We start from the raw sequence: 27,561 nt of genomic DNA on the forward strand, positions 1-27,561 counted from the left end.
CAACTACATTGCTCATCAAGAACATCACTCAGGATTTCCCTGTTCTGACCGGTAAGACGCATCCCAGTCTGCAAGGCATACTTGGTCCATGCGATGGCCGCTTTTGCTCTATATTACTGTAATTGGGCTGTCAGCTGCATTGGCGGCTAAATTCCAGGTTGTCACTGGGGGCCGAATCGACCCAGTCGAGACGTTTGAACAATCGTACTCCGTACTTCGTACCTATTGCCTTTATCCACGAGTAATAACTTCATCGTTCCGATCACATCGTCGAGTAAGGTGACACGACTTACCTTTACTGGCTAGCAATCTCGATCCCAGTCTCGATCCCAGCATCTGACATCAGCGGAGAATTCCATCTGCCTCAGCGTTCATATTCACTATATTCTCCCAGAGTCTTAGAAGAACTACAACTATTTCCAAAAGCACGAAATTCGACACGGCATTCACGTACCGAAGGACCTTGCGCCGAGCAGCTCACCGGTACGACCTCCTTTAGGCCTTCTTCCCACGCAATTACGCCTGAATAGCTTTCGTGCCTCGACCTCCATCCCTCACCGCTCAATATGGCAGAACTGGTACCCCCAACACCTGGACAGGTGATTTCGACCCCAGTGGAAGAGATTTCCTTTCTGGAGAAATTGGCTATCGTGCCAGCGCTTCTAACAACTTGTAATGCTCCGCGCTCCGCGATGCCATTCCTGGCTAACAATATGGGAAGTGTGTACGGTGGCATTTGCAGCAGTCACAGCCCCCTTCCGAGGGGAAGCTGGCACGCGCACTTTTAAGGAACATATCCTCTATACAGCTCTTCGAACGGTACCACAACCTATGCATGATTCATGACATTTACTGACTACCTCAGGCGGTGAAGAACCTAAGCACCGGCCAGATGCAGTTTATCTCGGAACCATTCTCCAAGATCTACGAGAAGTGGTGCAAAGACAACGGATCCCAGCCAGAATTTGTGACGTTGAAGTCGGGCTGTAAAGCCTTCTGGATGGGCGACCATCAAACTGCGAAGTACATCGTGGTTTACTATCATGGTAAGCCAGCCTACTAACACAACTGACGGACGCTAAAGCCGATGTAGGTGGCGGATTCTCTCTCGATGGGGAAGATACCCATCTCAAGTTCTACCATGGCGTTCAGACAACCCTCAAAGAAAGCGATATACCTGTTGCATTTCTATTTGTTGAGTACACGCTTGTACCTCATGCTACCTACCCCACCCAAGTCCGGGAAGCCGTTGAATCAGTCAGCTACGTGATGACCGAGTTAAAACGTCCGGCATCCGACATCATCTTGGGCGGTGACTCTGCAGGCGGCAATATGTGTCTGGCGGTTCTATCCCACCTTATGCACCCGTCAAGTGACTTCCCTGAGCTCAAGCTTGCCGATGGAGACAAACTCAAGGCGCTCTTGCTGGTTGCGCCATGGGTCCACTTCGGTATGCATTGGGAGAGCTCACGCCGCAATCTCCAGAAAGACTTCGTCAGCCCATATGGTGGGGAGATGTGGGCAAGAACATATCTAGGCGGGAGGGAGTCGGATTTCTACACCGAGGCTGCTGAGGCTCCGGCAGATTGGTGGAAGGACGCAAAGGTCGAGCATGTACTCTGCACCGTGGGATCTGACGAGCTCTTGTTTGATTGCATCGACGCTTGGGTCAAAAAGTACAAGGTATGCAAGCTTCATATTCGCACTCAAATGTTCCGGGGACTTCAGCTGACACTTCAAACACGAATAGTCGGTCAACCCTGATGGCATCACATATGTGATTGGTGCACACGAAGCGCATATCGCCCCCATTATGAACGTCCGATTCGGCCTGACCACTGAAACGGAGCAGGGAGCAGCAATAAAGTCCTGGATGAAAGCTAGACTATGATCTCTACTGGTCCAGCTTTCCGGACGTGTCCCTACGCGGACATTATTATGCTCCTCAGGAGCTCAGAGAGACAGTTCACCCCGGATAATGGCACGAGACGGATATCGAAATGAGTAACAGGCCAGCCAGGATGGGTACAAGGTGCGTCTGATATGACCAGATAGAGGTAATTCTGCGAACACTCCTGCTGGGAGCGATCAAGCTACCACAGAACACCTAGTCTGTGATAGCTGTCCAAATGGCCCCCTTCTCTCTCTGGATCTCTGCGCTGCAGTTGCGGTTCGACGAGTGTGCTTCATTCCTCGAGAGCTCATAGCAGCAAGGCTCCTGTCTGATGGTGTTGCTTCTCGGATTATGTGCGGGCAAGACAGTCACTGGCAGGGCCTTGTCTTCACTGCCATTACATCAAGGTTCTGTGCCAGAACATCACTTCACCGTGAAGCCCGGGCTGATGATCAAACGCTTTGATTGCTCTCATTGTATCCAACGCTGCCCTCATCACCTCAATTTCCTTTACTGTTCACAAAGTTGGCAACCGTCACCTCAATTTCTGTTCCAGAACTTCTGGAACAACCTGCTGAATTTCGGATGACACTATGGCAAACCCAAGGCTTATACTGACCTCAAGTTGCCTTCTCATGCGGTCACCCTCTCTCATCGATGACCCAGAATTTGCTAAACTGATAGGGACCATTTACATCTAACAGCTATTATACCTTGTGTAGATGGACCTTGGCCTGCATTCAGGGTCTCTGGACATGATTAGCTGGATATCAACAAATTATCCTACCACGATATCTTCACGGAGTTCGACCATTAGCAGGCGCAACTGCCACCACGGCACATCGAACACCCCACTCACTTCCCCGAGGACAAGCCCTCACACATCGCTGCCAGCAAGCAGGTCAACCGATCTATCCAGGCTGCTTACTTCAGGCCTGAAACGCAGCAGCTCCGTATTGTCCCTATCCTTGTTCCGATCGAAGACTCGTGCTGGAAAGGCAAATGGAGGCAGTATTAAGGACGCTAAAACAACATCAAGCTCCTTCCAAACGCAACGGCGACCATCAAGCCCAAACTCTCCACGACCGATACCTAAATTGCGTCCGCCAATACCCGTGAGGCCGTCTGAAAGACTATACAACCGATCAGTACTTGAACTTGGTTCGTACAGCCCAAAGCTTGACAGCCAGGAAGAAATTGCAGAATCACCTCCGTGCTATCGAAATGTGAATCGTGCGCCGCAGGTTAAGGTGCAGTCGGTTCAGCGACTTGGCGACCTTGATCCTGACAAGAGAGGCAACGCGTTTGTCCGCATTCAACCTGATGGATGGCTGAAGGTGATTCCAAAACAGTGGGTAGAGGATGAGTTCAGCGTTGACGAGGCATGCACAGAAGACAGCAGGAGCGTTTACAGCCAGGACAATGGCAATAACTATTCGAAGGTTCAAGATGATTTCCTCGATGACCGCCATCACTCTACGAGTTTGCTGTGGAAGAATGGTGTACCTCCCGCATCAGCCCCCGGCAGTCGATTTCAGCTTCATGAATCAGAAACAAAACTTGTGGCCGAGTGCCCAATTGTCCCTGCCAGGAGCAAGAGAAGAAAGTTTGGATCAGGAATCCTGTCAGATGGTGAACGCGATCAACTGGTCCCTGCACCACTCCGTCTGGGGAACCAGAAGGAGAAGTCCACTGCCAAACATAGGACGGAGCATGCCTTCCAGCCTGCCAATGAGACATTGAACAAGGCTACTTCAAAGAGATCGTCGTGGACTTCGATACTCTGTGACAATCGAAGTGAGACCGACTGCAGCAATCAAACTCATGGCGGTTTCGACATCACTCGACGCGAGAAGCATGAAGCACTCTTGCTTCCGTGTGACTGGCATGGTCCAGCATATGAAGAGCTGGCAGATGGTCCTTACCCCAAACAAGACAACCTCATCGCCGACATTGATGAGATACTTGACCTGTACTTGACATCCGACCACAAGCCGCACCGCACGAAGGGGAAGATATCCATCGCAAATCAGCCACGGCAGCAGAGAGCAATAACATCCAAGTCCACACTTTCCATCCTACGAGACCTAGTTCCAGACAAGCATGGCCCCATATTGCCCGTCCAGCCCGCCATGACCGCCAATGACCATGTCGATCTGTGTCACGGACGTGGGAATCGCACTGGTCCTTATCTCGATCAACACAGAGCACCGCATCCAAATGGAGACTATGTGTCGGCCCATCCGGGTAGTCGATACTGCGCTTTGTGCCCGAAACCACGACCGAAGCCACAAGCTACGAAGCACAAGGACAGACCCAAAGGTGTTCCATGGCTACTACGAGGACGGAAACACTTAAATACATACGCACATGTACACCAACTTCAGCAAGAGGAACACAAGAATCCTGCAAATGTGCTCAAAGTCGGATCGCCTCCGGCTACAGCCACAGCCACCTTTCTTAACGGCAATGGAGACTCGTGGATATGATCTTGATCAGTCCGAATTTTGGTATGGGCATATACGGATGGAGGGAAATCCGTAATCTCCATGACCGGTTGTGGATCTATGCTATCTGGATTGACCTTTGCATATCGCTGCTGGGAGCGCCATATGCACAAGATTGGACTCAACTCATCAAAACATTCACAGGCTGCATATAGCACGACACATGACACCACATTTTGATTTCGACATCGGTTGGGGATATGTAATACCGAGTACAGCAAAGCTCACAACAGACTGAGACGCGAATCTTAGAGCCACAATGATAATTTGAATCCATGATGAGACTGTTTTCCCTCATGTCCTATCTAACTTGCTGAACCTCGCGCTGCTGATGTATCAAGCCATTACAGCGCCGAGCTGGACGGCAAGAGACCCTGCACGAGCGCTTTGACATCACTGTCACTCAAGCTCTTGAGGCCCAGTAGCTCATTATCCGTCTTGTCAGACCAATTACCACCATAGCCCTCCTCGAAAACTGAAGTGAAAATGAAGCCGATCATGGCGGCTCCAATGTTACCATCGGCGCCCTTTTGCAGCTCGGTCAGAGACTCCTTGTACACCTGCTTAGTGTCCTTGGGCGTGACGTCCCAGTCCTTGCCGTCCTTCTCCTTGCCATAGGCGATCAATTGATTCTGGGTCGTGGCCGTGCTTTGAATGTACACGGCACGGTTTTTGGTCTCGTCGAGGTGCTCAATGACGCCCACAACACCTTGGCCAATGGTATCGAGGTTAGTTGCGCTGAAAGGAATGTCGCCTCCATTGTACACTGTGATGGCGTGCTTGGCTGGGTTGGCAACGAAGCCGACCTGGATGCCCCAGTCGAAGAAGGGCCCGTTGATGACAAGCGTGTAGCTGAAGTTGGGGTTCTGCGCGGCTTTCTCCTTCAAGTACTTCTGCGTCTTGACCTTGGCTTGGAATACCGGAAGCTGCGAGCTCTTCGGGTTGGGCGTGTTACTGCCAAACTCGGACGGGAGGAATCTTGTCACGCCCGCAGCGATGGCAGCGTCGATCAATGGATCCTGGCCGCCCAGCAGCTCAGTGCCCACGGTTGAGACAACGACCTTGTGGCCCTTGAGGGCTTCGGTCAGAGATTCTACGGACGAGTAGTCTACCTCGGCGACTGAGATGTTGTCATGTTTGGGGAGTTTGGAAGCGCTGTTGCTGCCCTTGCGGGTGAGAACCGTCACATGGTAGCCGGCGTTCAACAAGGCATAGACGATGGCAGGACCAAGGTTTCCCGTTCCACCAGCGATGGCAACCTTTACAGCCATTTTGCTTTTTCGATGGGGGTTTGATGCTGATGACTGTGAGTACAATTAAGTCTGGAGAACCGCCGGTATCCCAGTTGCCGCGGATGTGGGGCTTGAATATAAGGGGAATGTGGAGAGGGTCAGTTACTGTTTAGAGCGGTTCTGGAGTTGGTGGTTGAAAATGGTGTGATTGTTGGAAAGTGATAGATGCAGCAATTCGTGGATTCTCGCGTGCTCCTTATATATCGCAGAAGGGACTGTCCCGCAAACCGCTTTTGATGCCGTTTGGATGTCGCCATCGCAGCCTGGCCATTGCTTTGTCATGCTCAAAGCATTTACACTTCAGCCGTGTGGACTCATCGACACCCGAACTGATCATGGCATGATTTCAACAGTGCTTTACGCAACAGGACTTCCGAACAAGGCTACCGGTATGCCTTGATGTCAAACTGCTGAGGTAAGAAGTGATCTAGGCGCAGCTCTGAGAAGGTGGTCTCGGCGGAATGAGAAACGAGGCTCCCGACAAAAGTCACCGAACCCCACTGGCCGGCCCAATATTGACCCGTAGTGTTATTGACTCTGAAGATGCAGGGCACGGCAGGGCTTTGTAACCAGATATGTCCTCCGTATTTCGTGCGAGATTCTTCAAGGGTCTTCTCAGAAACTGTGTTGGTCGATTCACGACGGCACGCCTTCATACTCCCAACCATCGTTCCCTCTTCTGCGGGTCTTGCGGTTCCTTCGGTTTTCATTGCATTTGACCAACAAGGTCAGCACTGTTAAAAGCAAAACGATCAATGCTGCAATGGTCGGGATCAGCACCTCACGTTGATTTTCACTCTTTGGATCGGTAGAATAAGGGCAGGACGCATTGGGTCCGCCCGCAACCCAACAACCGGCCTGATCCAGTGAGTTGAAGTCTATCCATACTCCTGACAGAATACCCGTCCCATCACTAGAACTGGTATCGTTGAGGATTTGTCGGTAGAGGTACGTGTTTTCAAGACCTGTCCGGGGAAGGTCGAACTTTGTCGAGTTCGGACATGCATTGGGAGCCGACGAATATGGCACATTGAACGTCGATAACCTCCAGGCATATGGTTCATTGGCAATTCGACATGCTGCACGACGTTTATTCTGACACTGGTCTGCCCGCCAGCGGCCCAAATATCCGCTAGTAGAGTCGAGTACGGCGCAAGCATAATCGTTGGACGTTGCTTTGCGGCTTGTCTCGGCCCTCTTGGTTTGGGAAGAGTTTCGAGGCTCTCCAGAAGCCCATCCAATGATTGATGACTGTGCGAATTGCGCATACTGGTCCAGATTGTTTTGAACTGTTGCATTGCCAAGTGTCATGTTCAATATGGGAGATATCCCACAGGCAGTGAGGTTTTGCGCCAGGTGATACAAGGCCTGAGATGAGCTGGCTTGATTTGCGACTGCAAAAGCCCAGGATGCATTCACACTTTGGACTGTAGTATTACCCGCTTCGAAAAAGCAGCCCGACTGGACAGTGCCGGCGTTGTTCACTGATATTGATTGACTCGAGGCAAGGTAGTCGTCGCTGAAGACGGCGGAGTCATTTTGAAATTCATATGCATCCATCTGAGGGTCTACTTCGCCCCAACTCAATAGTAGCCGCCGATGCGCTGTGCCAATGATCCATTCTAGCCCTGGCCAGCCGTTTTGGGTGACGGTGTTGCCGTTCGCGTCGCCATCCGTTTTCGTTGTTGTGAAATAGTCCGTATCTGTTATCATGCCGTAGTCATCACGGAACCATGAACTGTTGAGGTCACTTCGATCGCTCGACAATTCCGCAGGTGTATAGAGTGTTAGAGGTAGATTAGACTTGAATTGTGCTCCAATCAGGTCACTACTGCCAGGTCCTCTTCCTTGCATAGGTGCATCAGCAGGAGCCAATGGAGATGTAAATGGAGAGGCAGCATGCAGATTGATGGTCAAATAATGAATGTCGGCAGAGACCGTATTCGATGTTTGGTCGAAGTAATCACTGTAGAAGGACATAATTGATTCCAGATTCAGATCCAGACTGCATGTGTATGGTCCTAGCTCGATCAATTCGTTACCGGAAACGCCAGTCGTAGTCGGAACTGGCAAGGCACTCGTTGGTGTACTGCTGACAGTGGACGTTGTAGCGGCAGATGTAAAATTGTTTTCAGTTGACTGACGCTTGGCCAATGATCCAGCATCGCTAGCGGTCAGCGTTCCCGATGGGGATGTAGCGGTGGAAAAGCTCGAAGCAGTGATGGAATATAGAGCGGAAGTATCAACACTATAGCCGCTCGTCGAGTTGCCAGCCAATGGAGGTAGTTCGACTGGACAAAGATTGAATTGAAGGTTGATACTGTCCCAATACAGATCGATGATAATGCGACGAAAGGAAGTTGCTAGGAGGTCGGACATGCAAGTCTGTGTAGGAACATCGTCGTAGACACCATGAGGAAAGCACGCTTTCGTGAGGTAGATACCCGGATGGGTTATGAAGTCGATTGGCACTCGTCCACCCGCATCTCGCGTGGATAGATATACTGTACTCCAATATGAATCCGGTACAGCATCGGAACTGGGCGAGTAGCTTAGCGACATCTGCGCGAGGTCGCAATCGGCTCAGGATGACATTGTTCGTGCAAGTGAGATGTCACCGGCTGATTTGCATCATGACCGGTAACTGGTGGAATGAGCCTGCACCTCGTTCCGTTTGCTTATGAGGCAATCGTCGGACTGATATGCGCTTTCGTCGAAAGGTGATATATCGAATCGAAGTGCTCAGGACGAGAGGAAGCGGCGACGGACGTTTGGGAGACAATACAGCCACAGACTTGGCGGGTTGAGGCTGACAGAAGATTGTGGCGTCTTTTCAAGTTAAATCCGGGGGACACTTTTGTCGCGGCCACGCTGCTAGTCTCATCGACAAACCGTGTCTTTTAGTCGCTATTACAAGCAAGGAGAAACACCCTCCCACATCGACCACCGTACTTAGTTCCGCCTGCAAACAACGCACTCAACTCAATTTTCGTCCCTAAACATCCATCATCATGGCCGCACCAGGACCTCCTCCGGGAGCGCAACCCTTTTCGCGGCAACAGATCGAACAGATGATAGCGATGGAGGCTCAAAAGCGCGGCATGACGATCCCTCAGTTCCAAGCCTTTCAGCGTCAACAGATCGAACAGGAAGCAGCAAAAGCCGGTATGAGCCCGCAGGAATTTGTTCAGATGAAGCAGGCGGAGGCCAGACAACAGTTTATGCAACAACAGCAAGCCCAGCAGCAGCAGCAGCAGCAGCAGCAACAAGGGCAGGGACAAGGTCAACCAGGACAGGGACAGCAGAGACCGCCGCCTGGTCAAGTACAACAGATTCCTGTCAACTTGAATGCCGGTGTCCAGCCCAAACCCGAGGCGTTGGCCGTTGCGAAATTCCTACGATCACGAGACTTGAAGACCAGGACGTGTATCTTCAACGGCGAGCGAAAAGACATGTTCAAAGGTAGGGCAAAGCCGTGTTATTTCACTCTGGTCCCTGACTAACAAACCCTAGTAAAACGAGCCTTCCGTGCCTTGAATTCAGACGCATACAAGAAAGCCCAGAAGAAGAATTCTCTCCTACCCAAAGTCGAAAACGACCTTGAGGCTCGTTCTGCCCTCCAACTCCTTCCTCTATCCATGCTTGCCCTACGAGTGTCCAAGAAAGATCCACACGAGGGACACGACCATGCCAAACCCAAGAAAGAAAAGAGAGTCAAGGGGCTATGGCACGTGAAGATCGAACAACAACAAGACTTCGACCCCATGATGCACTACGTCTGGCTATATGAGGGCTCACAGTGGAAGACCAAGATATGGGCAGCTGTGGTGGTGCTCGCCGTGTTCACTCTTGTCCTCTTCCCTCTGTGGCCCAGATTCATGCGCCAGGGTGTGTGGTACCTCTCCTGGGGTGGCATGGGCCTGATCGGTTTATTTTTCGCCATGGCTATTTTCCGACTGATCCTCTTCCTCATCACCTTTTTCCTCTTCCCTCCCGGCCTGTGGCTGTACCCGAATCTGTTTGAAGACGTGGGATTCTTTGACAGTTTCAAGCCACTCTGGGGATGGCATGAAACCAAGGAGGACGTCAAGAGAAAGAAGCAGGAGAAGAAGGCTAAGAAGGCGCAAAAGCTGCTCGCACCGTCTGATGAAAAGGGAGCGCCAGCAGCCATATCATCAGAAACAACTGTGCCAGCAAACGGGTCTGCGACCAGCACAGGTATGGATCCCGGCGCCACGTCCGCACTGGCCAAACGACACGCTCCTCCGACAGTCGAGCAAGTCGACGATGATTGATGTCTGGGCATCTCTTGCGGCGTCCGAGTGGGTAGCATCTGCATGTGACGGCGCTCTGGGTATCACGATAGCCGGTGATAGAATGTGGTGTTAGATAGGGCTTGCGTCAAAACGTCCAACCATTGCGTTCTCTTTCACCCTGGTTGCCTGATGTTGTGTTGTTTCGTCTTGTCCATATCAGATACCTTTGCCGTGACCCGTGCAAGCAGTACTCTCATCCGATCGAGCTCTTTGCTCATCTCCCCGTCTCGAGCGACCAGATTCGGCTGAACACTGGCCTGCGGGTTGTCCAGCGGCTCCAACAGCTTCTGCAGGTATTTGTGTCTGGACAGTCGCTGTCTCATTGCGTCTCTTTCGCGGGCTAGCTCGCTCAATTTCTCGCGCAAGGTCGTATAGGTCTCGGCGTGCGATGCTTCTACGTCTGTCGCACGATCTTGGTCGTGGTCCGGATTGAGGTACAAGTCCTCATATGCCTCTGGGAGGGCATCAATGTCCGAGGCGTCCGTTAGATCTGCGTCTCTCTTGACAATGACAATGTTTGTCTCTGCGTGTTTATTCTCGGCGTCCACCAAGGTCCAGTGTAGTGACTCGATTTGTTCAGCGACTAGACGTTGCGACTGCTGCGAGAAGACCATACGATTGTGCTGTTTGATCTTCTCGTTAACTTTTCACAAAGTACCACGTTAGTCATATGTTGCCTGAAATGTATCACCGCTGTGTATTTACCTTTAGCGATGACAGTTTGTATGCTCTTGTCGCTGAATTTGTCTTGGTCTGGATCGGCTGCTAGATCGCGCCATTGGGTCGAAAGCTCCAGGGGCGTGGAGAGGTGTCGGACCTGAGAGCGTATGAAGGCGGCTTTGATTGCCGTTATCGACTGCTCCTCCATCGCGCGTGCTCAGGCTCGCTGCTATGGTGTTACTCCTTGGAGTTATATGCACGTTGTCAAGCATTGTGCCTGCGCAAAGATTCCCGCGACGCGGTCAGTGAAACTGCTTGGGCGCGTATTAATGAGTATCGATAAGATAAGATAGTTCAGTGATTAGATCTCGGCAAGCGGGTATCTTTTCCCCGGCGGAAATGAGAAACGCCTCGGCTCAAGTCTCAAAGAGGGTCGGCCAGCAAGATGACAATCGTCGACCCTGTCGGTTCAAGACGGTGCAGATACTTTTGGACAACGCGATGTTAATAGTTAGAGGCATTTGTTGTTGATTTGACTGGTGGTATCGTACAGTCCAGGACTATCTGCCAAGGTTTGGTCTATCACCATGGCGTCGCAAGCTCGGCCCAAGGTGCTGATGTTCGATATTGGGGGTGTCTGTGTAAGTCAGAATCCTCCTATCTGGGCAACAACATGAGGGCATCTTCGAAACAAACGGTCAGGCTCAGGACTGAGTGACGCTATTACGAAGAGCCCCCAGTCGAGTGAAGTACATCACTAACAGCCCTCGCTCAAAAGGTCGTCTCACCTTTCCAAGCGATATTGGACTTCGAAGTCGAACGGGGCATCCCCAAGGGCTACATCAACTACTCGATCCGAGAGCTCACACCGAACGGAACATGGCACAAGCTCGAACGGGGCGAAATCCCCAACGACGCAAACTACTTCCGCATGTTCAAGGCCGATCTTGAACGGCCAGACCTATGGGCGAAATTCCACCGCGAGAAGTTTAACAACGACAACCCGCCACCAGTCCCAGACATCGACGCCGAGACGCTGTACTGGACCATGATGAGCATGTCGCGCACGCCCGATCCGTACATGTACCCGGCGCTCAAGAAACTGAAAGCGTCGGGCCAGTACAAGCTGGCGGCGCTATCCAACACGACGATATTTCCTGAGGGCCACGAATTCAACAAGATCGGCCCCGACGACGTGCGGAATTTCTTCGAAGTCTTCGTCAGCAGCGCTCACGTTGGCATGAGGAAGCCCAATCGCGACATCTACGAGCATGCCATAGAGGAGGTTCGGCGGAAGTGGGGGCGTGATATCCAACCCCGGGACATTGTCTTTTTAGATGACATTGGCGAGAACCTCAAGACGGCTAAAAGCCTGGGGATCAGGACGATCAGAGTGCTTCTTGGCCGGTCGAACGAGGCTGTCCGCGAACTGGAGGAGGTCACTGGGATGAAACTACTGGAGGATCAGCAGCAGTCAAAGGCACGCTTATAAATGTCAATTGTGGTGATAGATGGGTTTCGCGTGTTTCTTCCTGTATAGGGACTGCTGAACTAGCATAGACGTTCATCGTCTGCCAAAGGTTTACAAAGCAAAAGTGTTGGCTCCCAGCATATGGCGTATACCCAGCCTTGCACAATTTGTGGCTTACAGCGAGGGCTGTTCATCGGACGGCCACGGTGGACATGGACTCCCAATCATTGCGGAATCTAGTCCAGATATAAATGCAGTGAACTCTATACAGAGTTAGCATGTATTAGTAAAGAGTTACTTGATATGTCATCACGCCAGGGACGTCATTGGCGAGGGAAACGGCACAGATTGAACGGTACCCCGTGCAATGCCGTGGTAACTATCGTGGTCGAGGCTCGATGGCGCTATCTGTAAGCTCGACGATAAGCGCCCACATCGTGGGGCTATTATGCAAGCCTCATACAGTGCTGTTTGCACAGATTCCCTCAGGTGAGGGTGACTAATTCATCTTCGACAGGCGCAAGTATTTAACTGACCTTCATACCTGCGTTTCCAGTTGCAGTGTTTCATCAATCTCAATACTCATTATTGTGAAGTGGTCAGCATTTCGACAATTCAAACCATGACTTCAACAGAGCGACGAATCAAGCAAGGCGAATGGGTGCTTGTGACGGGCGCCAATGGATACATAGCCTCTCACGTCACAGATGTTTTGCTTGAGGAGGGATACAATGTCCGTGGTACCGTGCGAGCCGAGAAACCGTGGTTGAACAAGCTGTTCGACGACAAGTACGGCAAGGGGAGATTCGAAACCGTGCTGGTGCCAGTCCTCGATGCCCCGGGCGCTTACGACGAGGCTGTCAAGGGCGTCGCTGGCATTGAACATGTGGTGCGTCATGTTTACCTCCGTGAGCGTGATGGATCCGAGAATTGACATGGCGGTGCAGGCGGCGGTTTTGAATTGGAGTTCAGATCCCGAGGATGTGATCCCTCAGACGGTTGCAGGCAGCGTCAACATATTGAAAGCGGCGGCCAAAGAGTCTTCAGTCAAGTCTGTCGTGATCACGTCTTCATCTAGCGCCGCCCTGCTTCCGGCGCCGAACAAGGAGGAGGTCATTGACGAGAGTAAGTGGCCGGAAACGCATGACAACGCTTGTGTGCACCACACTGACGCAGTCGCCAGACACCTATAATGATGCAGCCGTCCAGGCAGCATGGGCACAGAGCGCCCCTGAGCAGGAGCGCCCGTTCGTTGTGTACGCAGCAAGTAAGACCGAGGGCGAACGTGAGTCATGGAAATGGTACAATGAAAACAAACCTCAATTTGCTCTGAACTCGGTTCTGCCGAACATGAATGTAAGCAAACTCCTTCACAAGCGCGTGCTGGCAGGAGGTGACGATCTCGCAGATAGGAACATTTCTAGCGCCGGAGATTGAGGGCAGTACTGGCGCCTGGATGTTGAATCTGCTGAAGGGCGACGACATGGCATTGAAGATGTTTCCGCCTCGTAAGCCTTTTTCCCAGATCTTTGTGTTGTACATGTAAGCTGATGTTTGTTTGCAAGAGTGGCATGTCAATGTAAGAGATTGTGCGCGTATACATGTGGCGGCACTCCTTGATGCAAAGGTCGAATCGGAGCGACTTTTCGCATTCGCTGGAACATTCAACTGGACCGATGTGATTGGCCTGCTCCATAAGCTTCGACCTGAGAACAAGAAGATTCCGAAGGCACCAGAGAACGAAGGTCGTGACCTCAGTGACATCAAACCAAGAAAGAAGGCCGAACAGCTGCTCAAGGACTTCTTCGGCGGCCCGGGGTGGACCAGTCTCGAGGACAGTCTAGTCATGGGGCTTGCTTCAGGTCGTTGGGATTGACCTCGTCAGGCAAGTGAGAGCAGCGATTTGGTCATATGTTCCGAGGTGTTGTGTTGTCGGTCAGGATATCCTGCCGCACCATCCCGGTACAATCGCAGAAATTCAAGCTAGATGTATTTGAATCTCGAATTTTTGGTCAACAATTCAGACAAAGCCATCCGCTTCTTGACCTTGCCAAAAAAGCAGGTTTCATAGTTAATGGGCGCTTTGAATGAAGAATTGTGAATGTAGTTCTCGGAAAAAACCGTCCAAGACTGTTTCACTTACCTTCAACACACCGCAAAAATACTGTGGATGCCTTGAAGGAGAAAGTTTTTTTGCTTTTCGCTATCGTGCTTCGACGGGTTTCGAAAGTGTTCATCCATTTGTGTGCTGTTTCGTGAGGATCGTGGTGAGGCAGAGAGTAATGGGTGTTGTCGAGTTCATACTTACAGTACCTCGGCCGAGCCAAGATGAATTTACCTTGGCAGGATGACGATTGACGAAGATTCCACTCACACCTCCCTCTCCTTTGCGGATATCTCCCTCCCATTCTGCAAATGCCTATTATGTTCTCCGAGCAGATCGAAGCTTCTCACAGTCAATCCTGTCGTCCGCTGAGCCTTTGACCACGATTCTCACGCGATGTTTGAGTTTTTGTGCAAAGACATGTGGAACAATTACACCTCGTCAGAGGTTACGGTCTTCGTGCCGTTGCGACATCGGATATACGTTCGTGGGAGTCATTGTCTGCGTCGACTCGCCTGGCTGCACAACGTCGAAGCAAGCATTCATATATCAGTAGGAAACCCAGCGGAATTCCTCCAGTGTTTCCCTCCTAGTCATCCACTACCTCGGGCCTTGTCTCATTGACCAACAGGAACTTCGCGCATTCTTTCCTGCATCTACTCGTACGAGCTATCCAATCACTCGGGAACGGTTCTAGCCCATCATGGCCGACTCATCGGCGCCAATGCAGTGGACGAGAACGGATGGTCAGATCCTCGAGTTCTGATATTGAAAAACGTCGATGAGCGAGGCTGGCACTTCGCTGTCAAGGCAGACAGCCCTAAAGGACAGCAGATCGCAGCAAATCCACATATCGCCCTCACCTTCTACTGGCCCCAGATGGGCCGTCAAGTGCGGGTCCGGGGCCTTGCAGTTGCAGTTCCTGCTGAGGAATGCGCCGCCGACTTTCTCGATCGTCCGATGGCATCACGAGTCAGCGCAATAGCATCGACACAAAGTCGCATCCTCACCCATCCTTCTGAACTTCGGGCAAGCCTGAAGAAGGCCAATGCGCATATTCAGAGCGATCCACAGTACGTTTCGCAGGAGTGGCGAGTGTACGCAATCGCTCCAGATACTGTAGAATTCTGGCAGGGAGAAGCTGACCGACTTCACGGAAGGCTAAGATATGCGCGCACCGCGGCAGAAGATGTTTGGCAACAAGACATCCTATGGCCGTAAGCCTGAAAGGGAAATCATGAGCATCTGCCTTGGTAGAGTCGAATTGTCCGTTTGACGGGCAACTGTCGGCTTGCATTTCAGTCTTTGGCCATTCTCTGAGTTCTGGAACGACATGGTTATCTTGGTCGCCAAGGGAAGAGTTCTCCGCATTGCTGCCTTGCGCGGAAAGTCTAGAGCGTGATGATCCATAATTTGGTGCTCTCCTCCGTCTATATCATTCCACGGAGGTGTGCGCAAACCTTGTTTGCAGGGATTCTGATAGCGTTGTCACCTTTTGTACACCCGCACCTATCTATGGGACCTATCTAAAGTTCTAGATGCGGAGAATGCAACCTCAAAACGGACCGTCGCGAAACGCCGATCACTGATAAGATGATATGCAACATGGGCTGCATGGTTGGCCACCGCACGTTGACCCTGAAATTATCGATCGGATATCACCCGCTGCTACAGGTGGGCGGACATGTACATGAGAGCGGCTGGCCTTCTGTTCTTCTGTCCAAGATATAAGTCGGGACCCTTGCCATCATCATCCTTGAATTGCGAGAAAACCGAAATACAACTTTCAAACAGTCATTTCATCTCCACAGTTCCGCCGCAATAATGGTGGAAGAATCAAAGGTCGTTGACATGACGGAGAAGCCCATGGGCCGTGTCGACGTCGACGTCGGCGAGGCTGCGACGATACCCTCGGGGGCAGCCCACCTTCAGCGCAAGCTCGGTGGCAAGGAAGTCCAGCTCTTTGCACTTGGAGGTGCCATCGGAACCAGTACGCCTACTCGATTAGCCTTATGAAGTTGTGGACTAACCATGGCTCAACATAGGTGTCTTCCTGACCATGGGAACCTACCTCCCTCACGGCGGCCCGGCCGGTCTCTTCCTTGCCTATTCTCTCTGGTGCATAAACGTCTGGGGTGTCAACGAATCCTTTGCCGAGATGACTTGCTACGCTCCTATCCCAAGTCCTTTCATCACATTCACCGCCAAATGGGTCGACGAGGCTCTCGCATTTTCGCAATCCTGGGCTTTCTTCCTCTGTCAAGCGTTACTCGTCCCCGCCGAGATCACCGCTCTCCACGTTCTCCTCACGTTTTGGACAGACAAGATCCCCGTTGAGGCTGTCGTGATCGTCACCCTCGTTCTTTACGCGGGTTTGAACCTCATTGACACCAGATGGTTTGGCATAGCTGAGTTCTACATGAGCTTGGGCAAGCTTTTCTTGATCTTCATGTGCTTTGCTTTCACCTTCTTCAGTGAGTGTCCCTCTTTCCGGAAGGCTTGGCTGTTGAAGCACGAGTCTTTCGATCTGCCCCGTCTTCACCAATGAACAAATTTCTGACTATTCCTAGCGATGGTTGGATGCAATCCAATCGGCGATGCATATGGATTCAGATACTGGAATAATCGTGAGTCTTATCAACGCACCGAGGCACAAGTTCCATCACTGACTTTACACTCAAGCCGGTGCTTTCGCCGAATACCTGACCACTGGAAGTCTCGGATCCTTCTGGGGAGTAATCAGCTGCATGACGTTTGCAAGTTTCGCTGTCTGCGGACCCGAGTATGTCGCCTCCGTCGCAGGAGAGACCCGATCGCCACGTCGAGTCCTGCCGAGCTGTTTCAGCAGTTTCAAATGGCGTCTTGGTTTCTTCTTTGCTGGCTCCGCGCTCGCCATCGGTATCGTCATCCCTTACAACGACGAGTCGCTCGCCGCTTTCATTGCCGGCACCGTCCCTGGCCACGGCACTAGCGCAGCCGTGCCGTATACGATTGCCATGCGACGAATGAACATTAACGGGCTGCCTCACCTCGTAAACGCCATCATGATGACGTCCGTGTTCAGCTGTGGTAACGGCGTCCTCTTCGCCGCATCACGCGCTCTGTTCGTCATGGGCCAGTCCGGCCGTGCCCCCGCCTTCCTCGGCAAGACCACGAAGCGTGGTATTCCCGTTTACGCCGTTGGCACGTGCCTGCTCATCGGATTGTTGGCCATGATGGGCGCCAGCGACAGCGCCGTCACCGTCCTGGACTACTTCATCGACCTGTGCACCATCTGTGGTCAGTTCAACTACTTCTGCACCTGTGTCACCTTCATCCACTTCTACTACAACCTGAAGCAACAGGGCATCTCCCGCGACAGTCTCCCTTATAAGGGCAAATTCCAGCCCTATGTTGCGTACATTGGCGCTACGTGCGCGGTGGCCTTGATGTTGCTGCTCGGTTTCGACGTCATCAGCCCCTTCTACATCAAGTGGTTCTTCCTGGACTACACCCTGCTGGCCGTCTTCCCTATTGCCGCCGTGATCTGGAAGTTCGTCAAGAAGACCAAGTATGTGCGCATCGGCACAGCGGATCTCGGCCTCAACGGCATGGTCCAGGAGGTCAATGACTACGAGGACTTGGTGGTACCCGAGCCTCAAGGCTTCGTTGAGAGGGCGTTCAGTGGAATGTGGTCCTGGAAGGGCCTTGCTAACACCATTTTACGAAAGAAGCATACAAACTAAGGGAATGGTTCTAGGGCCATCGCTTGTCAAAGCGAGACGCTAATATGAGGGAGCGTGGTTATGAATCCAGAGGGTACTGTGTATGGACAACAGCAATAGCCCGAGATTTCGGTAGGCACCTGCTCTGATGGCTTGCGAGGGACGTCGTATGGCTGGAAACATATATATACCTTGCCTTGTGCCGAGGCAAATCTACTGATGGCACTTTTGTTCGGAAATATCCCACCTGGGTTTCACTCCACCAAAAGGTTCCCTCAGCGGATTTATCCCGCGTCTCCCTTCCTCGCGTTATTCGTGTCATCAGTTGATCGGATAGTGCACAACACCCACGAATCAAAAGTATACCCGCGCTTCACAGACGAAGGGAATGTTGAAATACACAACTTGTGCGGGACTTTTATCCCCACAGTTGTGACCGATTTTTCCGATAAGGGTTTGATGCCTCAGGACCACCACCGCTATGGAGGCATCATCGTGAACCAATGCGGGGCTCCTTTACTCCTTTGGTCTCCATTAAATGGTCTGGTCTGCCCATGGACACCTCGTGGCAGGCGTCCAAAGAGCTACAACTCCCGGATACGGTTTCATACTTTGGCAGATCTCTTGCGCCTTCTTCATGCTCTAAACATACAGGACTACAAGGGCTTGTATTACCATTGAAGGTCTTGTTCTTTATCGTCCTTCGCTTTCATCCAGCTAGCCGCTCAATTTGATCCCTCATCCTTATTTGGCTGCCATCACAAATCAAAGGCTTCTGTCAGGATGGGCTCCGTTGGCTACAAGGTCACTGGCGAGGAATATGCGCATCCATTGATCTCAGAAAGAGCCATTGACGAACCCAGACCACTCAGGGTCATTCACATCGGCGCTGGCGTGTCCGGAATTAACGCCGCTATTCAGTTTCCTAAGATTCTACCATCAATCGAGCTCGCCATATACGAAAAAAATCCTGAGATAGGCGGCACGTGGTTCGAGAACAGATACCCTGGCTGCGCTTGTGGTACGGAACACTCGACCAACTGTGCAATGTCCCCATCGCTAACACCAATCCAGATATACCGGCGCATTCGTACCAGTTGAGTTATGAGTCCAATCTAAGTTGGAGCAAATTCTACGCCGGCTCTCCTGAAATCCTCGAATATTGGCGACGGATCGCGGACAAGTACGATGTCCGAAAGTTCATGAAATTCAATCATAAGTGCATCGAGGCTCGCTGGAACGAAGAAACCTCCAAATGGCATGTCAAATTTCGCAAGGGGGACTCGGATGAAGTTGTGGAGGACGTCGGTGATGTCTTTATGACAGCCGTTGGTGCATTAAACGAATGGAGATGGCCTGACATCAAGGGATTGCACGACTTCAAAGGCAGATTACTGCATAGTGCCGACTGGGATTCCAGCTACGATGCCACGGCAGGTCCAATTGTGCTCCAGGCGGTCCACTGCTGACATAGAATAGGGCAAAAGCATTGCAGTCATCGGTGCAGGGTCGAGTGGCATTCAAATAGTGCCCACACTCCAGTCAAAGGTCAAGTCTATGGACTGCTATATTCGTGGAAAGACGTGGATCGCTGCTAGTTTTGGTAACGAGCTGGTCCGAGAACGGAACAACGGACAGGACGGCAACTTCGAGTACACGCCGGAGGAGATTGAGAGCTGGAAGAAGGACCCAGCCTCGTACCTCAAGTATCGAAAAGCACTCGAAGTTGGAATGCAAGGTAATTATGCGATGACTCATCGAGGCACCAAAGAACACGAGGATGCCACAACATCATACAAAGAGGACATGAGAAAACGTCTAGCAAAGAAGCCCGATATTGCTGACCATCTTTTACCTGAATTTCCTCCGTTGTGCAAGCGACTGACACCTGGACCGGGTTACCTGGAGGCGCTCAGTGCTGATAATGTGAATGCCATACACGACAAGATCTCGCATATCGACAAGAGCGGCGTTGTCACGGAGGACGGAAAACATCGAGCTGTGGATACGATTGTATGCGCAACGGGCTTCGATACCTCATTCCAGGGTCGATTTCCTATATACGGGCGCGGAGGGGTCAACCTCCAGGATCGCTACAAAGTCCGTCCAGAGACCTACCTTAGCGTTGCGACGGACGGCTTCCCCAACTACTTCCAATCCCTGGGTCCCAATGCTGGCGTTGGCAACGGAAATCTGCTCATCATCATCGAAGCTATAGCCTTGTACGTGGGTCAAATCCTGCGGAGGCTGGGGCAGGGCAACGTCAAGACGATCGAGCCGAAGAGAAAGCCGGTTGAAAACTTCACAAATTATTGCGATGCATATTTCAAACGCACTGTCTTTTCAGCTGAATGTGGAAGCTGGTACAAGTCTGCACCGCCAAATGCTACGGCGGAAGAACGAAAAAGAGGCAGAATCACCGCTCTGTGGCCCGGAAGCAGTGTTCACGCAATCAAAGCTCTAGAGACAGTCAGGTTCGATGATTATGAGTTGACGACCGTGGATGACAATGACTTTGGATGGTTTGGAGATGGCTGGGCGGCGGCGGAGAGGTCAGGCGATGTGGAGGGATTGTGCTGGTATCTCAACAATACCAAGTTCACACACGAGCCGCTGGAGGAGGGGGAGAAGTTGATTGTGATGGAAGACAAGGTGGTGAATCCGTCGAATGGAGAGGAAGTGGACAAAGGCGAAATCGCCAAAGAGATTCGTCTTCCTGAGGGAGTGGTATCGACTTGAGCAGCATATCATTTCGAAAGTATCCTAATATATGTGTAGTGTTGGATTCTCGGCCTCCCTAGCGGCAAGTAATAAGATGTCGACAATGGATGCAAAGGCCTCCAGAGATATGCGGCGTATGTAAGTCTCCTTGAGCACGACGGGCTTCCACAACTAGAATAGGCTTACCTGCTGTCAAGATATCTCGACTGTAAGAATGATTCGCTCATCATGCAGCGGCTCACTTGAGGCTATTCCGTAGAAGGAGAGTGTAACCAGGACTCTCCTGCTTCAATAGGCCATCTCCGCAATCCATGCCATTGGCTCCAATACCAACCATTCAGGTAGATGCCTACCTAGACATAATCATCTTATCTATGTGAGTATATCATCATTGGAATGAGTAGATACTTTGTTCTTTCTTCATCCTGCGTGAGATTTGTGCATGATGGCGTCGTGGAGGCCTATGGGCATTGTCGTTTCGGCTCTGATTATCTTCTCGAGCATCGCTTATCTGCTGCTTTCTTTGACCTTCATTCATCCGATCAGACATCAGCATACAACTGCCGCCTCATCTAGCCACTTCCGAGCTCCAGCGATAAATCCGTTTGCTGAACTCGATGGTGCTGAGGCATCTCAGATATATACGTTTCTCCATCAAACTCCTAATTCACTAAACCTGAGCACGGACACCAGGGGTGGAAACCAAATCTACCTTATCGAGCTACTCCGACCTAACAAGACTGATGCCGTGGAGTACCTCGAGAGTCACAAGGCTCGACCTGATCGCTGGGCTCGAGTGTCAAGTCTCGAAATCCATGACGACGATGCTTTCATCGTCGACTACATGGTTGGACCTTTACCACCATCTAACGACACCCAAATCCTACCACTAGAATACAACCACAACTCTGGGCGAAACTATGTGCAAAGCCCTGTCTCCGATGTCTTCGCGATGCTAGATTGGGCACTCAGCATCGGTGAGAATGCATCCGATATTACGCAAGAATTGCTGGGAGCCACAACCAACCGTGACGACTTGGATGATCCCGATGTCCTTGTCATTGGATGTCGTCCTTCTTTCCTTCATGCCGGCCGCACAGTGCAATGGTTAGAGTTCTTCGGATCAGGTATGGACTCAGACAGCCGCAGCATCCTTCCACAAGGCCTGTATGTCAAGCTTGACATCCCCGGTGCCAACCCGGCGACATGGACCACAGGTCAATGGTTCTATAATGGGATCCTGTACGACAACGAAACCGCATTACGCGAAGCAATCAAATCCCCGGACTTCGTCAAGCTGGAACTCAACCAAGATGGCTCCTGGAGCGATACCGAGGATTTTGAGACCTCCTTCCCAGAACGAGACATGCCTCCCCCACTATCCATCCAACCATACGGTCCACGCTATCACCTCGACCGCAAGGAAGGCTTCATCTCTTGGATGGGCTTCTCATTCTATCTGGCAACCGCCCAAGCCACGGCTCTCTCGCTGTTCGACATCCGCTATAATAACACGCGAATGATCTACGAACTCGGCCTACAGGAGGCCCTCGCACACTACGCGGGTGTCGAACCTCTCCAATCCGGTCTCGAGTTCCTGGACACGTTCTTCGGTATGGGCAGTATGATGTTTAGTCTCGTTCCCGGCGTCGACTGCCCCGGCCACGCCGAATACCTTGACATGTCGTACCACAAGGGCGGCAAGATGTACACGAACAGGAACGCCATCTGCATATTCGAATATACCTCCGACGCGCCGCTGCAAAGACATACCTCGACGTTCAGCGCGACCGTCAGCAGGAACACATACCTCGTCGTGCGAAGTGTCAGCACGGTAGGCAATTATGACTATACGGTACGTGTTGCGTTTCTCCCAAGCATACCTGTCTGACATACTGACTTGACTAGATCGACTACATATTCTACCTCGACGGATCAATCGAAGTCAAGCTACGCGCAAGCGGGTACATCTTTGGCGCCTTCCACGCCGAACCTCGCGGTCACCCCGAGCCACACGACGGGCATACCAACGAATACGGGTACCGCATCCACGATGCCCTCCACACATCGATGCACGACCACGTCGTCAACTTCAAGGCCGACATGGACATCTGCGGGACCAGTAACACTCTGGTCCGCACGTCGATCGAACCCCTTCAGCGGACCTATGACTGGGATAAGCCGGAAGTCTCTGGCGTTCGGAACACAATGCACATGGTCCACAAGTCAGTCACGCACGAGACGGGGCTCAATTGGCCATCCAATTCGCACGACATGTACCTCGTCACCGCGCCGGGGTCTGTCAACAAATGGGGCGAAACCCGTGCGTACCGCATCCAGCCGGGGACAGGCATGGGCAATCCCGCGCACTTGACGATCCTCAACTCGACGACGCTGGGCCGCTCCGCTCTCTGGTCCGCAAATGATTTGTGGGTGCTCAAGAACCATCCCGACAACGAACCCGCATCGGCTCACCACCTTAACTACCTCGCGCCGCTGGAGCCGTTGGTCGATTTCGAGGCCATGGTCGACGGCGAGGAGATCGAGGAAGAGGATCTAGTTGTTTATTTCAACCTGGGCTCCCACCACGTCCCGAGTAGCCAGGATATACCGAACACGTTGATGCACACGAGCGCTAGTTCGGTCATGTTCGTGCCATTCAATTACTTCGACTATGACGTGAGCAGGGCGATGAGACAGGGTGTGAGGATTGATCGGAGGCGCGAGGCCGGGAAATCTATGTCAAAGAACGATGGATCTGATAAGGAAGAGGTCAGAAAGTCAAGGGTGGCGAGAGCAGAGAATGAGAACAAGGACGATGAGGGGGTCAAGTACTTTGGCGCCAGGTACGAGGGACCTGTCACTGTGTCGGAGAAGATGCTCTCGCCGGATTTGAGTCACTATATGAAAGAGCGACTTGATGGGCAGTGGAAGGCGGTTAGGAATAGTGTCGGTGGTGGGCTGCCTGGGTTGTTCGTTGGGAAGGAGAGGGCCGAGGACGATGGCGGGAGACGGTTGGACTGGTAGAGATGCGCGTGCTTGGTCTAGCAAGTTCAGATTCTGGAGATTGAGGAGTGTGACACGACACATCCGCCGGGGCTTGGTCGATAACGAAGCAGAAGGTGCGCGGAAAGAATGGTGACGAAGATATGATCCATGACGCACGATACATGATAGAAATCTGAGGGTTGAAATTGAAGTCAGACCATCCCTTCGAACAATGCCTAACTCCTTTCCGTTTCAACGTACAGTTGCACCATCCTGAGGTTCTGGTCCCCAAGAGTAAACACCTATGACTACTCACTTCCTCTCCTTCTCCTGCTCTTTGTTCTTGATTTTGTCCTTGTTTAGCCGGCGAAGTGGGAAGGAGAACGAGAACTTCTCACGTGTCTTGGACTGTTTCTGCGTGCCGGTGCTGACGCGAGACTTTGGTGGAACTTTGACAACGGTGTCTGTTCTAGATTCGTCGTGATGTTTCGTATGGCTTGCATCGTCGAGATCTTCGATGGGACTCAAATCCTGCGTTTTGTCGGTCTGCACTCCAGATTGAAGGTGGAGCGCCATGCCACTCACAATATCATCGACATCACTTGCTCCCGACGAGCTGATCGGACTGACGCTTCTGTCTTTGCTGCCGGAGCTTCCACCACGACCGAACGAGACCCTCTGTCCTGGATGAGGCTCTTCATGTATCGTTTCAAGACTGGGGTCAGGGGAGATCCTTGTCCGTTCGTAGATATGGATTCTGGATGGTGGTGGTGGCGCTTGTGCAGTGATTTCTCGCAGATACTTCGGTGGCAGAGCCTGGGAGTCGGGTCTCTTGCCCTCGCCCGCCGCGATTGACGAGGTTGAGGCCTTGGGCAGCAGTGATGTCGTGCTGGAGTTCGAGCTGGGATACGATGATGGTGATGAAAGCAGATTGCTGCCGAACAAATCTCCCAAGGGTCTGTCGCTCTCTAGTGCAGCGAGCAAGCTTGCACGGTTTCTCTGTGGGTTGGCCGACTTCACATCTGACGGAACTGGTGGTCCCCCTTGGGTATCGATTCCCCCATCTTCGCCGTACAGCCAGATGAGGTTGAGGTACAATGCTTTGGCTGTGCTATGTTGACGAACGAACGGTACCACATTCAATGCCAGAGTAGCACGGATGAAGCGGCAGGTAGCTGTGTTTGCGAATTGCCAGTCCTTTCGGGCTTGATCAGTTTCTGCGCCCATTTCGCCGGCAGTCACCTGCGCCTTGGGTTCATTCCATTCTCCCAGTATGAGCTTCGCCGAATAGGTGTTCTTCAGGAGGATTGGTTCCATAAAGGCACGCCATGCAATGAAATTGGACTTTCCAAGCAGATGGGGAATCGAGAACATGGGAGGAAAGGAGAGGGACTCAAAATAGGCATGGATGGATATACAATTTGTGGGATAGACCTCGATGACCTCCATGCTGATGTGTTGACGACATATAACGCAGAAGAATTGCCTCTTCACAGAAGTAAGAGGAGAAGAGCTTGATATGGGATGTGGTCGAGCCCGTCACCATAGGATTTCAACTGGATGTGGTGGTGTTTCGGATGGGAAAGACATGCTGAGATTGCTCACTGCTACAGCCCAGCAACCATGGGTCACCTCTACCCTATGAGTCGTCCCACCGGAAGACCCATCTCCGTGCAAATCTTGTCTATCTTCACTTTCCGACCTTGTTGCCTTAGACAAACTTCCAATTTTTCCAGAAGTAACTCCGTCGAAGGGCCGCGATGCAAATACTCTTGGTGAGACAGTCCTACTGCCCGACGTAGGTACATCTCTGCCGAATTGTAGTCTCCTCGATTCGTGGCCGAGACCGCCAGCTGTTCGCATGCCCATGTCGTAGTACCGCCACTGTTTGACATCACAGGATCAGAATTGGCATGTTCGAGGATCCTGTGCGCAATGCCCTCGACGGCAAACTCATCATTTTGCTCAAGACGGAGCCTCCCGAAAGCTGCCAGGGCGGTGCGGTATCGTTTTGGACGCATGGACTTACTGTCGTCGATCAACTGTTGGCAAAGGTTGACTGCCTGATCAAATCTTTTGCGTTTACGCAGTAGGTCGATCTGATCAACTCGTAAAGCGAACACCGAAGAGCTGCTAAGCTTGCGAGCAGAACGGTAACCCTGGACTATCATGTTCATCATAGGCTCGACAACATGCTCGCGGGTGCTGTCCGAAACTATCATCTTCGTGGCTTTGGAAAGTGGATGATATGGGCCAAGGACTTTGCATGCCATTTCTGAGACAAATTCTAGCAGTTTTTGCTCCAGATCGTTCATGTCTTTCCACGCAATTGCGAAATTGAGAAGCAAACATGATAGAAGATGGAGGGGCGCCGATTTGAGGAGAGGCTGTATCATCTTGCAGCAGTCGTCAAGATTCTTGAAACCCTCACTTGACCTCCTGGAATGCAAAAGGCTGAAGCCATGGTGGAGTAACAGCCAGAAGGCTGATGCTTGATCGAGTCGTCCTGTACTGACTTCATCAGGAATATCTCCTGGAAAACGAATTCGAAGCTCTTCCACTTTGAGAGGCTTGAAGCTGGTGAACTGCCAGCGAATCGACTCCCGGGTATGGAACAAAGTGCTCTCGACCGTGTGCAGTTCGGTTGGTGGACTTATGTTGATATCGAAGGAAACACTGTTTAGCGTAGTGGCTTCCGCCATTTGTAAGTCTGAGTGCATTGGCGAAGAACTTGACTTAGTTGCGGGCGTAAGCTTGGTAGGAGTCGTCGTGGAAGGAGTATCTTCCTTGACGGTAGTTGCATCTGTACCCGAAGTTGCTTCGGGGCTTTGCATCAGCTGATCCCAGAGCTGCTTATCAGGACAATGCCGCTTGACACGGTCGAGTTTGACGGGTCTGCCATTGAATGACAAAGACTGAATATCACGCCCGGAATTCACATACGCCTGTACTCTTTTGGCAAGGACCTCCTTCTCCTGAGCCTTGTAGTTCTTGCGTATCTTCCACTCCGTGATACGTCTTTTGTACATTTTCTCACTGGCATTGAAGCCATGCTTTCTTGACAAGATAGACTTGACATCCTTCAGTTTCCGATTCTCGGTAAGGTACAGCTGTGTGAATATGTCTTTGATCCCTCTCCATTGATCAGGGTTGGGTGCGTTCACTTTTGGGTGGTGGCCAGGTCGTTCTTTGAACTGGTACACCATTTCGTCAGAATCACTTGTCCATGATGTCGTACCTGAGAATGGTATGTCCTGGCCAAATGCCAGTTGCTGAGCAACGATTTCCATCAGGATGTGGCGCAAAGGTACTTCTTCCCTCTACCACGAACATTCCTGACACCCCGAAGAGTTGCGGAGAGCATGGATAGCGAAGTTGTCTCATGATGTCCGGATCGAGGGTCTACGAGCTTTATGTGTCCGACATGCGAACACTGTCATGACTCTTTGTCGACCAGAGTCATCAGGCTGGGGAGACCTTGATGTTCGCAATTGGTTGCCCATCATCCTGGCTGTGTCTGCCTTACTGCCTTGGACCTACGGCAACCGGTCAAGCTCTTGCATTAGCTTTGTAACTTTTGTCTGTACCCAATCATTTTTGACCTCGCCCAGGAACTTTTGTGGCGGAGTCCAGCACCGGGAACTTTGGCGTAAATTGTCAGTATCATGCACAGAACCCGTCATACAGATGATAGCGCATCTACTCGTGATCTCAAGGTGGTCGCGTTCAGGCTAGGAGAAAGAAATTGACAAAGGGAACTCGAGCTTGAAGCAGATCAACAAAGAGCCGAGTCATGTGATCTCGGTCCAACAATGGTTTAGTCTACCATTGGTGCAGTAACACTTTAGCGACGCGTCGACCGCGTTAAAGTCCAAGTCATTGGGTGATGGAGGGGAGGGCACCA

At 51.7% G+C, this 27,561-nt stretch overlaps 14 protein-coding genes across 14 annotated transcripts; 9 read left to right on the top strand and 5 right to left on the bottom strand.

Annotated features, from left to right (window-relative positions):
• Window positions 1-436: 436 nt before the first annotated feature.
• Window positions 437-2,254, top strand: EDD37DRAFT_440385 (Alpha/Beta hydrolase protein). Its single transcript, XM_062812745.1, has 5 exons — window positions 437-672; window positions 722-819; window positions 866-1,046; window positions 1,094-1,683; window positions 1,751-2,254. The coding sequence occupies exons 1-5, from the start codon at window positions 567-569 to the stop codon at window positions 1,889-1,891; spliced, it is 1,116 nt and encodes a 371-aa protein (XP_062669670.1). The 5' UTR covers window positions 437-566; the 3' UTR covers window positions 1,892-2,254.
• EDD37DRAFT_440365 (uncharacterized protein) lies at window positions 2,254-4,564 on the top strand. The gene has a single exon (XM_062812742.1). It carries the CDS (start codon window positions 2,617-2,619, stop codon window positions 4,381-4,383), a length of 1,767 nt encoding a protein of 588 aa, XP_062669671.1. The 5' UTR covers window positions 2,254-2,616; the 3' UTR covers window positions 4,384-4,564.
• On the bottom strand, window positions 4,565-6,001 carry EDD37DRAFT_440371 (uncharacterized protein). Its single transcript, XM_062812743.1, has one exon. It carries the CDS (start codon window positions 5,670-5,672, stop codon window positions 4,746-4,748), a length of 927 nt encoding a protein of 308 aa, XP_062669672.1. The 5' UTR covers window positions 5,673-6,001; the 3' UTR covers window positions 4,565-4,745.
• EDD37DRAFT_440363 (uncharacterized protein) lies at window positions 6,001-8,538 on the bottom strand. Its single transcript, XM_062812741.1, has one exon. It carries the CDS (start codon window positions 8,253-8,255, stop codon window positions 6,330-6,332), a length of 1,926 nt encoding a protein of 641 aa, XP_062669673.1. The 5' UTR covers window positions 8,256-8,538; the 3' UTR covers window positions 6,001-6,329.
• Window position 8,539: 1 nt separating this feature from the next.
• On the top strand, window positions 8,540-10,055 carry EDD37DRAFT_440373 (translocation protein Sec62-domain-containing protein). The gene is made up of 2 exons (XM_062812744.1): window positions 8,540-9,155; window positions 9,207-10,055. Exons 1-2 carry the CDS (start codon window positions 8,705-8,707, stop codon window positions 9,986-9,988), a joined length of 1,233 nt encoding a protein of 410 aa, XP_062669674.1. The 5' UTR covers window positions 8,540-8,704; the 3' UTR covers window positions 9,989-10,055.
• Window positions 10,056-11,020, bottom strand: EDD37DRAFT_440361 (kinetochore Sim4 complex subunit Fta4). Its single transcript, XM_062812740.1, has 2 exons — window positions 10,715-11,020; window positions 10,056-10,652 (listed from the first exon to the last, which is right to left on the bottom strand). Exons 1-2 carry the CDS (start codon window positions 10,875-10,877, stop codon window positions 10,123-10,125), a joined length of 693 nt encoding a protein of 230 aa, XP_062669675.1. The 5' UTR covers window positions 10,878-11,020; the 3' UTR covers window positions 10,056-10,122.
• Window positions 11,021-11,068: 48 nt separating this feature from the next.
• On the top strand, window positions 11,069-12,636 carry EDD37DRAFT_632533 (microsomal epoxide hydrolase). The gene is made up of 2 exons (XM_062816731.1): window positions 11,069-11,310; window positions 11,448-12,636. Exons 1-2 carry the CDS (start codon window positions 11,257-11,259, stop codon window positions 12,159-12,161), a joined length of 768 nt encoding a protein of 255 aa, XP_062669676.1. The 5' UTR covers window positions 11,069-11,256; the 3' UTR covers window positions 12,162-12,636.
• Window positions 12,637-14,396, top strand: EDD37DRAFT_632534 (uncharacterized protein). The gene is made up of 5 exons (XM_062816732.1): window positions 12,637-13,029; window positions 13,088-13,265; window positions 13,324-13,496; window positions 13,549-13,648; window positions 13,706-14,396. The coding sequence occupies exons 1-5, from the start codon at window positions 12,763-12,765 to the stop codon at window positions 14,014-14,016; spliced, it is 1,029 nt and encodes a 342-aa protein (XP_062669677.1). The 5' UTR covers window positions 12,637-12,762; the 3' UTR covers window positions 14,017-14,396.
• A 592-nt stretch (window positions 14,397-14,988) lies between these two features.
• On the top strand, window positions 14,989-15,884 carry EDD37DRAFT_440505 (pyridoxine/pyridoxamine 5'-phosphate oxidase). The gene has a single exon (XM_062812748.1). The coding sequence runs from the start codon at window positions 15,124-15,126 to the stop codon at window positions 15,463-15,465; it is 342 nt and encodes a 113-aa protein (XP_062669678.1). The 5' UTR covers window positions 14,989-15,123; the 3' UTR covers window positions 15,466-15,884.
• Window positions 15,885-16,110: 226 nt separating this feature from the next.
• Window positions 16,111-17,969, top strand: EDD37DRAFT_564969 (general amino acid permease; the record flags this gene model as incomplete). The annotated part of the gene is made up of 4 exons (XM_062814029.1): window positions 16,111-16,234; window positions 16,290-16,718; window positions 16,815-16,871; window positions 16,927-17,969. The coding sequence occupies 4 exons, from the start codon at window positions 16,111-16,113 to the stop codon at window positions 17,967-17,969; spliced, it is 1,653 nt and encodes a 550-aa protein (XP_062669679.1).
• Window positions 17,970-18,731: 762 nt separating this feature from the next.
• Window positions 18,732-20,687, top strand: EDD37DRAFT_565524 (uncharacterized protein; the record flags this gene model as incomplete). The annotated part of the gene is made up of 3 exons (XM_062814055.1): window positions 18,732-18,969; window positions 19,023-19,405; window positions 19,428-20,687. The coding sequence occupies 3 exons, from the start codon at window positions 18,732-18,734 to the stop codon at window positions 20,685-20,687; spliced, it is 1,881 nt and encodes a 626-aa protein (XP_062669680.1).
• Window positions 20,688-21,076: 389 nt separating this feature from the next.
• EDD37DRAFT_632548 (copper amine oxidase) lies at window positions 21,077-23,911 on the top strand. Its single transcript, XM_062816733.1, has 2 exons — window positions 21,077-22,524; window positions 22,578-23,911. Exons 1-2 carry the CDS (start codon window positions 21,112-21,114, stop codon window positions 23,694-23,696), a joined length of 2,532 nt encoding a protein of 843 aa, XP_062669681.1. The 5' UTR covers window positions 21,077-21,111; the 3' UTR covers window positions 23,697-23,911.
• EDD37DRAFT_440520 (uncharacterized protein) lies at window positions 23,833-25,274 on the bottom strand. The gene has a single exon (XM_062812750.1). It carries the CDS (start codon window positions 25,104-25,106, stop codon window positions 23,970-23,972), a length of 1,137 nt encoding a protein of 378 aa, XP_062669682.1. The 5' UTR covers window positions 25,107-25,274; the 3' UTR covers window positions 23,833-23,969.
• On the bottom strand, window positions 25,199-27,224 carry EDD37DRAFT_440476 (uncharacterized protein). The gene has a single exon (XM_062812746.1). The coding sequence runs from the start codon at window positions 26,945-26,947 to the stop codon at window positions 25,292-25,294; it is 1,656 nt and encodes a 551-aa protein (XP_062669683.1). The 5' UTR covers window positions 26,948-27,224; the 3' UTR covers window positions 25,199-25,291.
• Between the last annotated feature and the right edge of the window lie 337 nt (window positions 27,225-27,561).

This window comes from Exophiala viscosa, assembly GCF_022695815.1.
Source record: "Exophiala viscosa unplaced genomic scaffold EDD37scaffold_6, whole genome shotgun sequence".
Lineage (NCBI taxonomy): Eukaryota > Fungi > Ascomycota > Eurotiomycetes > Chaetothyriales > Herpotrichiellaceae > Exophiala > Exophiala viscosa.

Excerpts from the sequence above, each read along its gene's own strand:
- EDD37DRAFT_440385 (XM_062812745.1), top strand. The coding sequence starts at position 567 with ATGGCAGAACTGGTACCCCCAACACCTGGACAGGTGATTTCGACCCCA. Across the intron at positions 1,047-1,093 it reads CATCGTGGTTTACTATCATG|GTGGCGGATTCTCTCTCGAT; the intron begins GTAAGCCAGCCT and ends AAGCCGATGTAG. Across the intron at positions 1,684-1,750 it reads CTTGGGTCAAAAAGTACAAG|TCGGTCAACCCTGATGGCAT; the intron begins GTATGCAAGCTT and ends AAACACGAATAG.
- EDD37DRAFT_440365 (XM_062812742.1), top strand. The coding sequence starts at position 2,617 with ATGGACCTTGGCCTGCATTCAGGGTCTCTGGACATGATTAGCTGGATA.
- EDD37DRAFT_440371 (XM_062812743.1), bottom strand. The coding sequence starts at position 5,672 with ATGGCTGTAAAGGTTGCCATCGCTGGTGGAACGGGAAACCTTGGTCCT.
- EDD37DRAFT_440363 (XM_062812741.1), bottom strand. The coding sequence starts at position 8,255 with ATGTCGCTAAGCTACTCGCCCAGTTCCGATGCTGTACCGGATTCATAT.
- EDD37DRAFT_440373 (XM_062812744.1), top strand. The coding sequence starts at position 8,705 with ATGGCCGCACCAGGACCTCCTCCGGGAGCGCAACCCTTTTCGCGGCAA. Across the intron at positions 9,156-9,206 it reads GCGAAAAGACATGTTCAAAG|TAAAACGAGCCTTCCGTGCC; the intron begins GTAGGGCAAAGC and ends AACAAACCCTAG.
- EDD37DRAFT_440361 (XM_062812740.1), bottom strand. The coding sequence starts at position 10,877 with ATGGAGGAGCAGTCGATAACGGCAATCAAAGCCGCCTTCATACGCTCT. Across the intron at positions 10,653-10,714 it reads ACAAACTGTCATCGCTAAAG|TTAACGAGAAGATCAAACAG; the intron begins GTAAATACACAG and ends CTTTGTGAAAAG.
- EDD37DRAFT_632533 (XM_062816731.1), top strand. The coding sequence starts at position 11,257 with ATGGCGTCGCAAGCTCGGCCCAAGGTGCTGATGTTCGATATTGGGGGT. Across the intron at positions 11,311-11,447 it reads TCGATATTGGGGGTGTCTGT|GTCGTCTCACCTTTCCAAGC; the intron begins GTAAGTCAGAAT and ends CTCGCTCAAAAG.
- EDD37DRAFT_632534 (XM_062816732.1), top strand. The coding sequence starts at position 12,763 with ATGACTTCAACAGAGCGACGAATCAAGCAAGGCGAATGGGTGCTTGTG. Across the intron at positions 13,266-13,323 it reads GGAGGAGGTCATTGACGAGA|ACACCTATAATGATGCAGCC; the intron begins GTAAGTGGCCGG and ends CGCAGTCGCCAG. Across the intron at positions 13,649-13,705 it reads ATTGAAGATGTTTCCGCCTC|AGTGGCATGTCAATGTAAGA; the intron begins GTAAGCCTTTTT and ends TTTGTTTGCAAG.
- EDD37DRAFT_440505 (XM_062812748.1), top strand. The coding sequence starts at position 15,124 with ATGGGCCGTCAAGTGCGGGTCCGGGGCCTTGCAGTTGCAGTTCCTGCT.
- EDD37DRAFT_632548 (XM_062816733.1), top strand. The coding sequence starts at position 21,112 with ATGATGGCGTCGTGGAGGCCTATGGGCATTGTCGTTTCGGCTCTGATT. Across the intron at positions 22,525-22,577 it reads TAGGCAATTATGACTATACG|ATCGACTACATATTCTACCT; the intron begins GTACGTGTTGCG and ends TGACTTGACTAG.
- EDD37DRAFT_440520 (XM_062812750.1), bottom strand. The coding sequence starts at position 25,106 with ATGGAGGTCATCGAGGTCTATCCCACAAATTGTATATCCATCCATGCC.
- EDD37DRAFT_440476 (XM_062812746.1), bottom strand. The coding sequence starts at position 26,947 with ATGGAAATCGTTGCTCAGCAACTGGCATTTGGCCAGGACATACCATTC.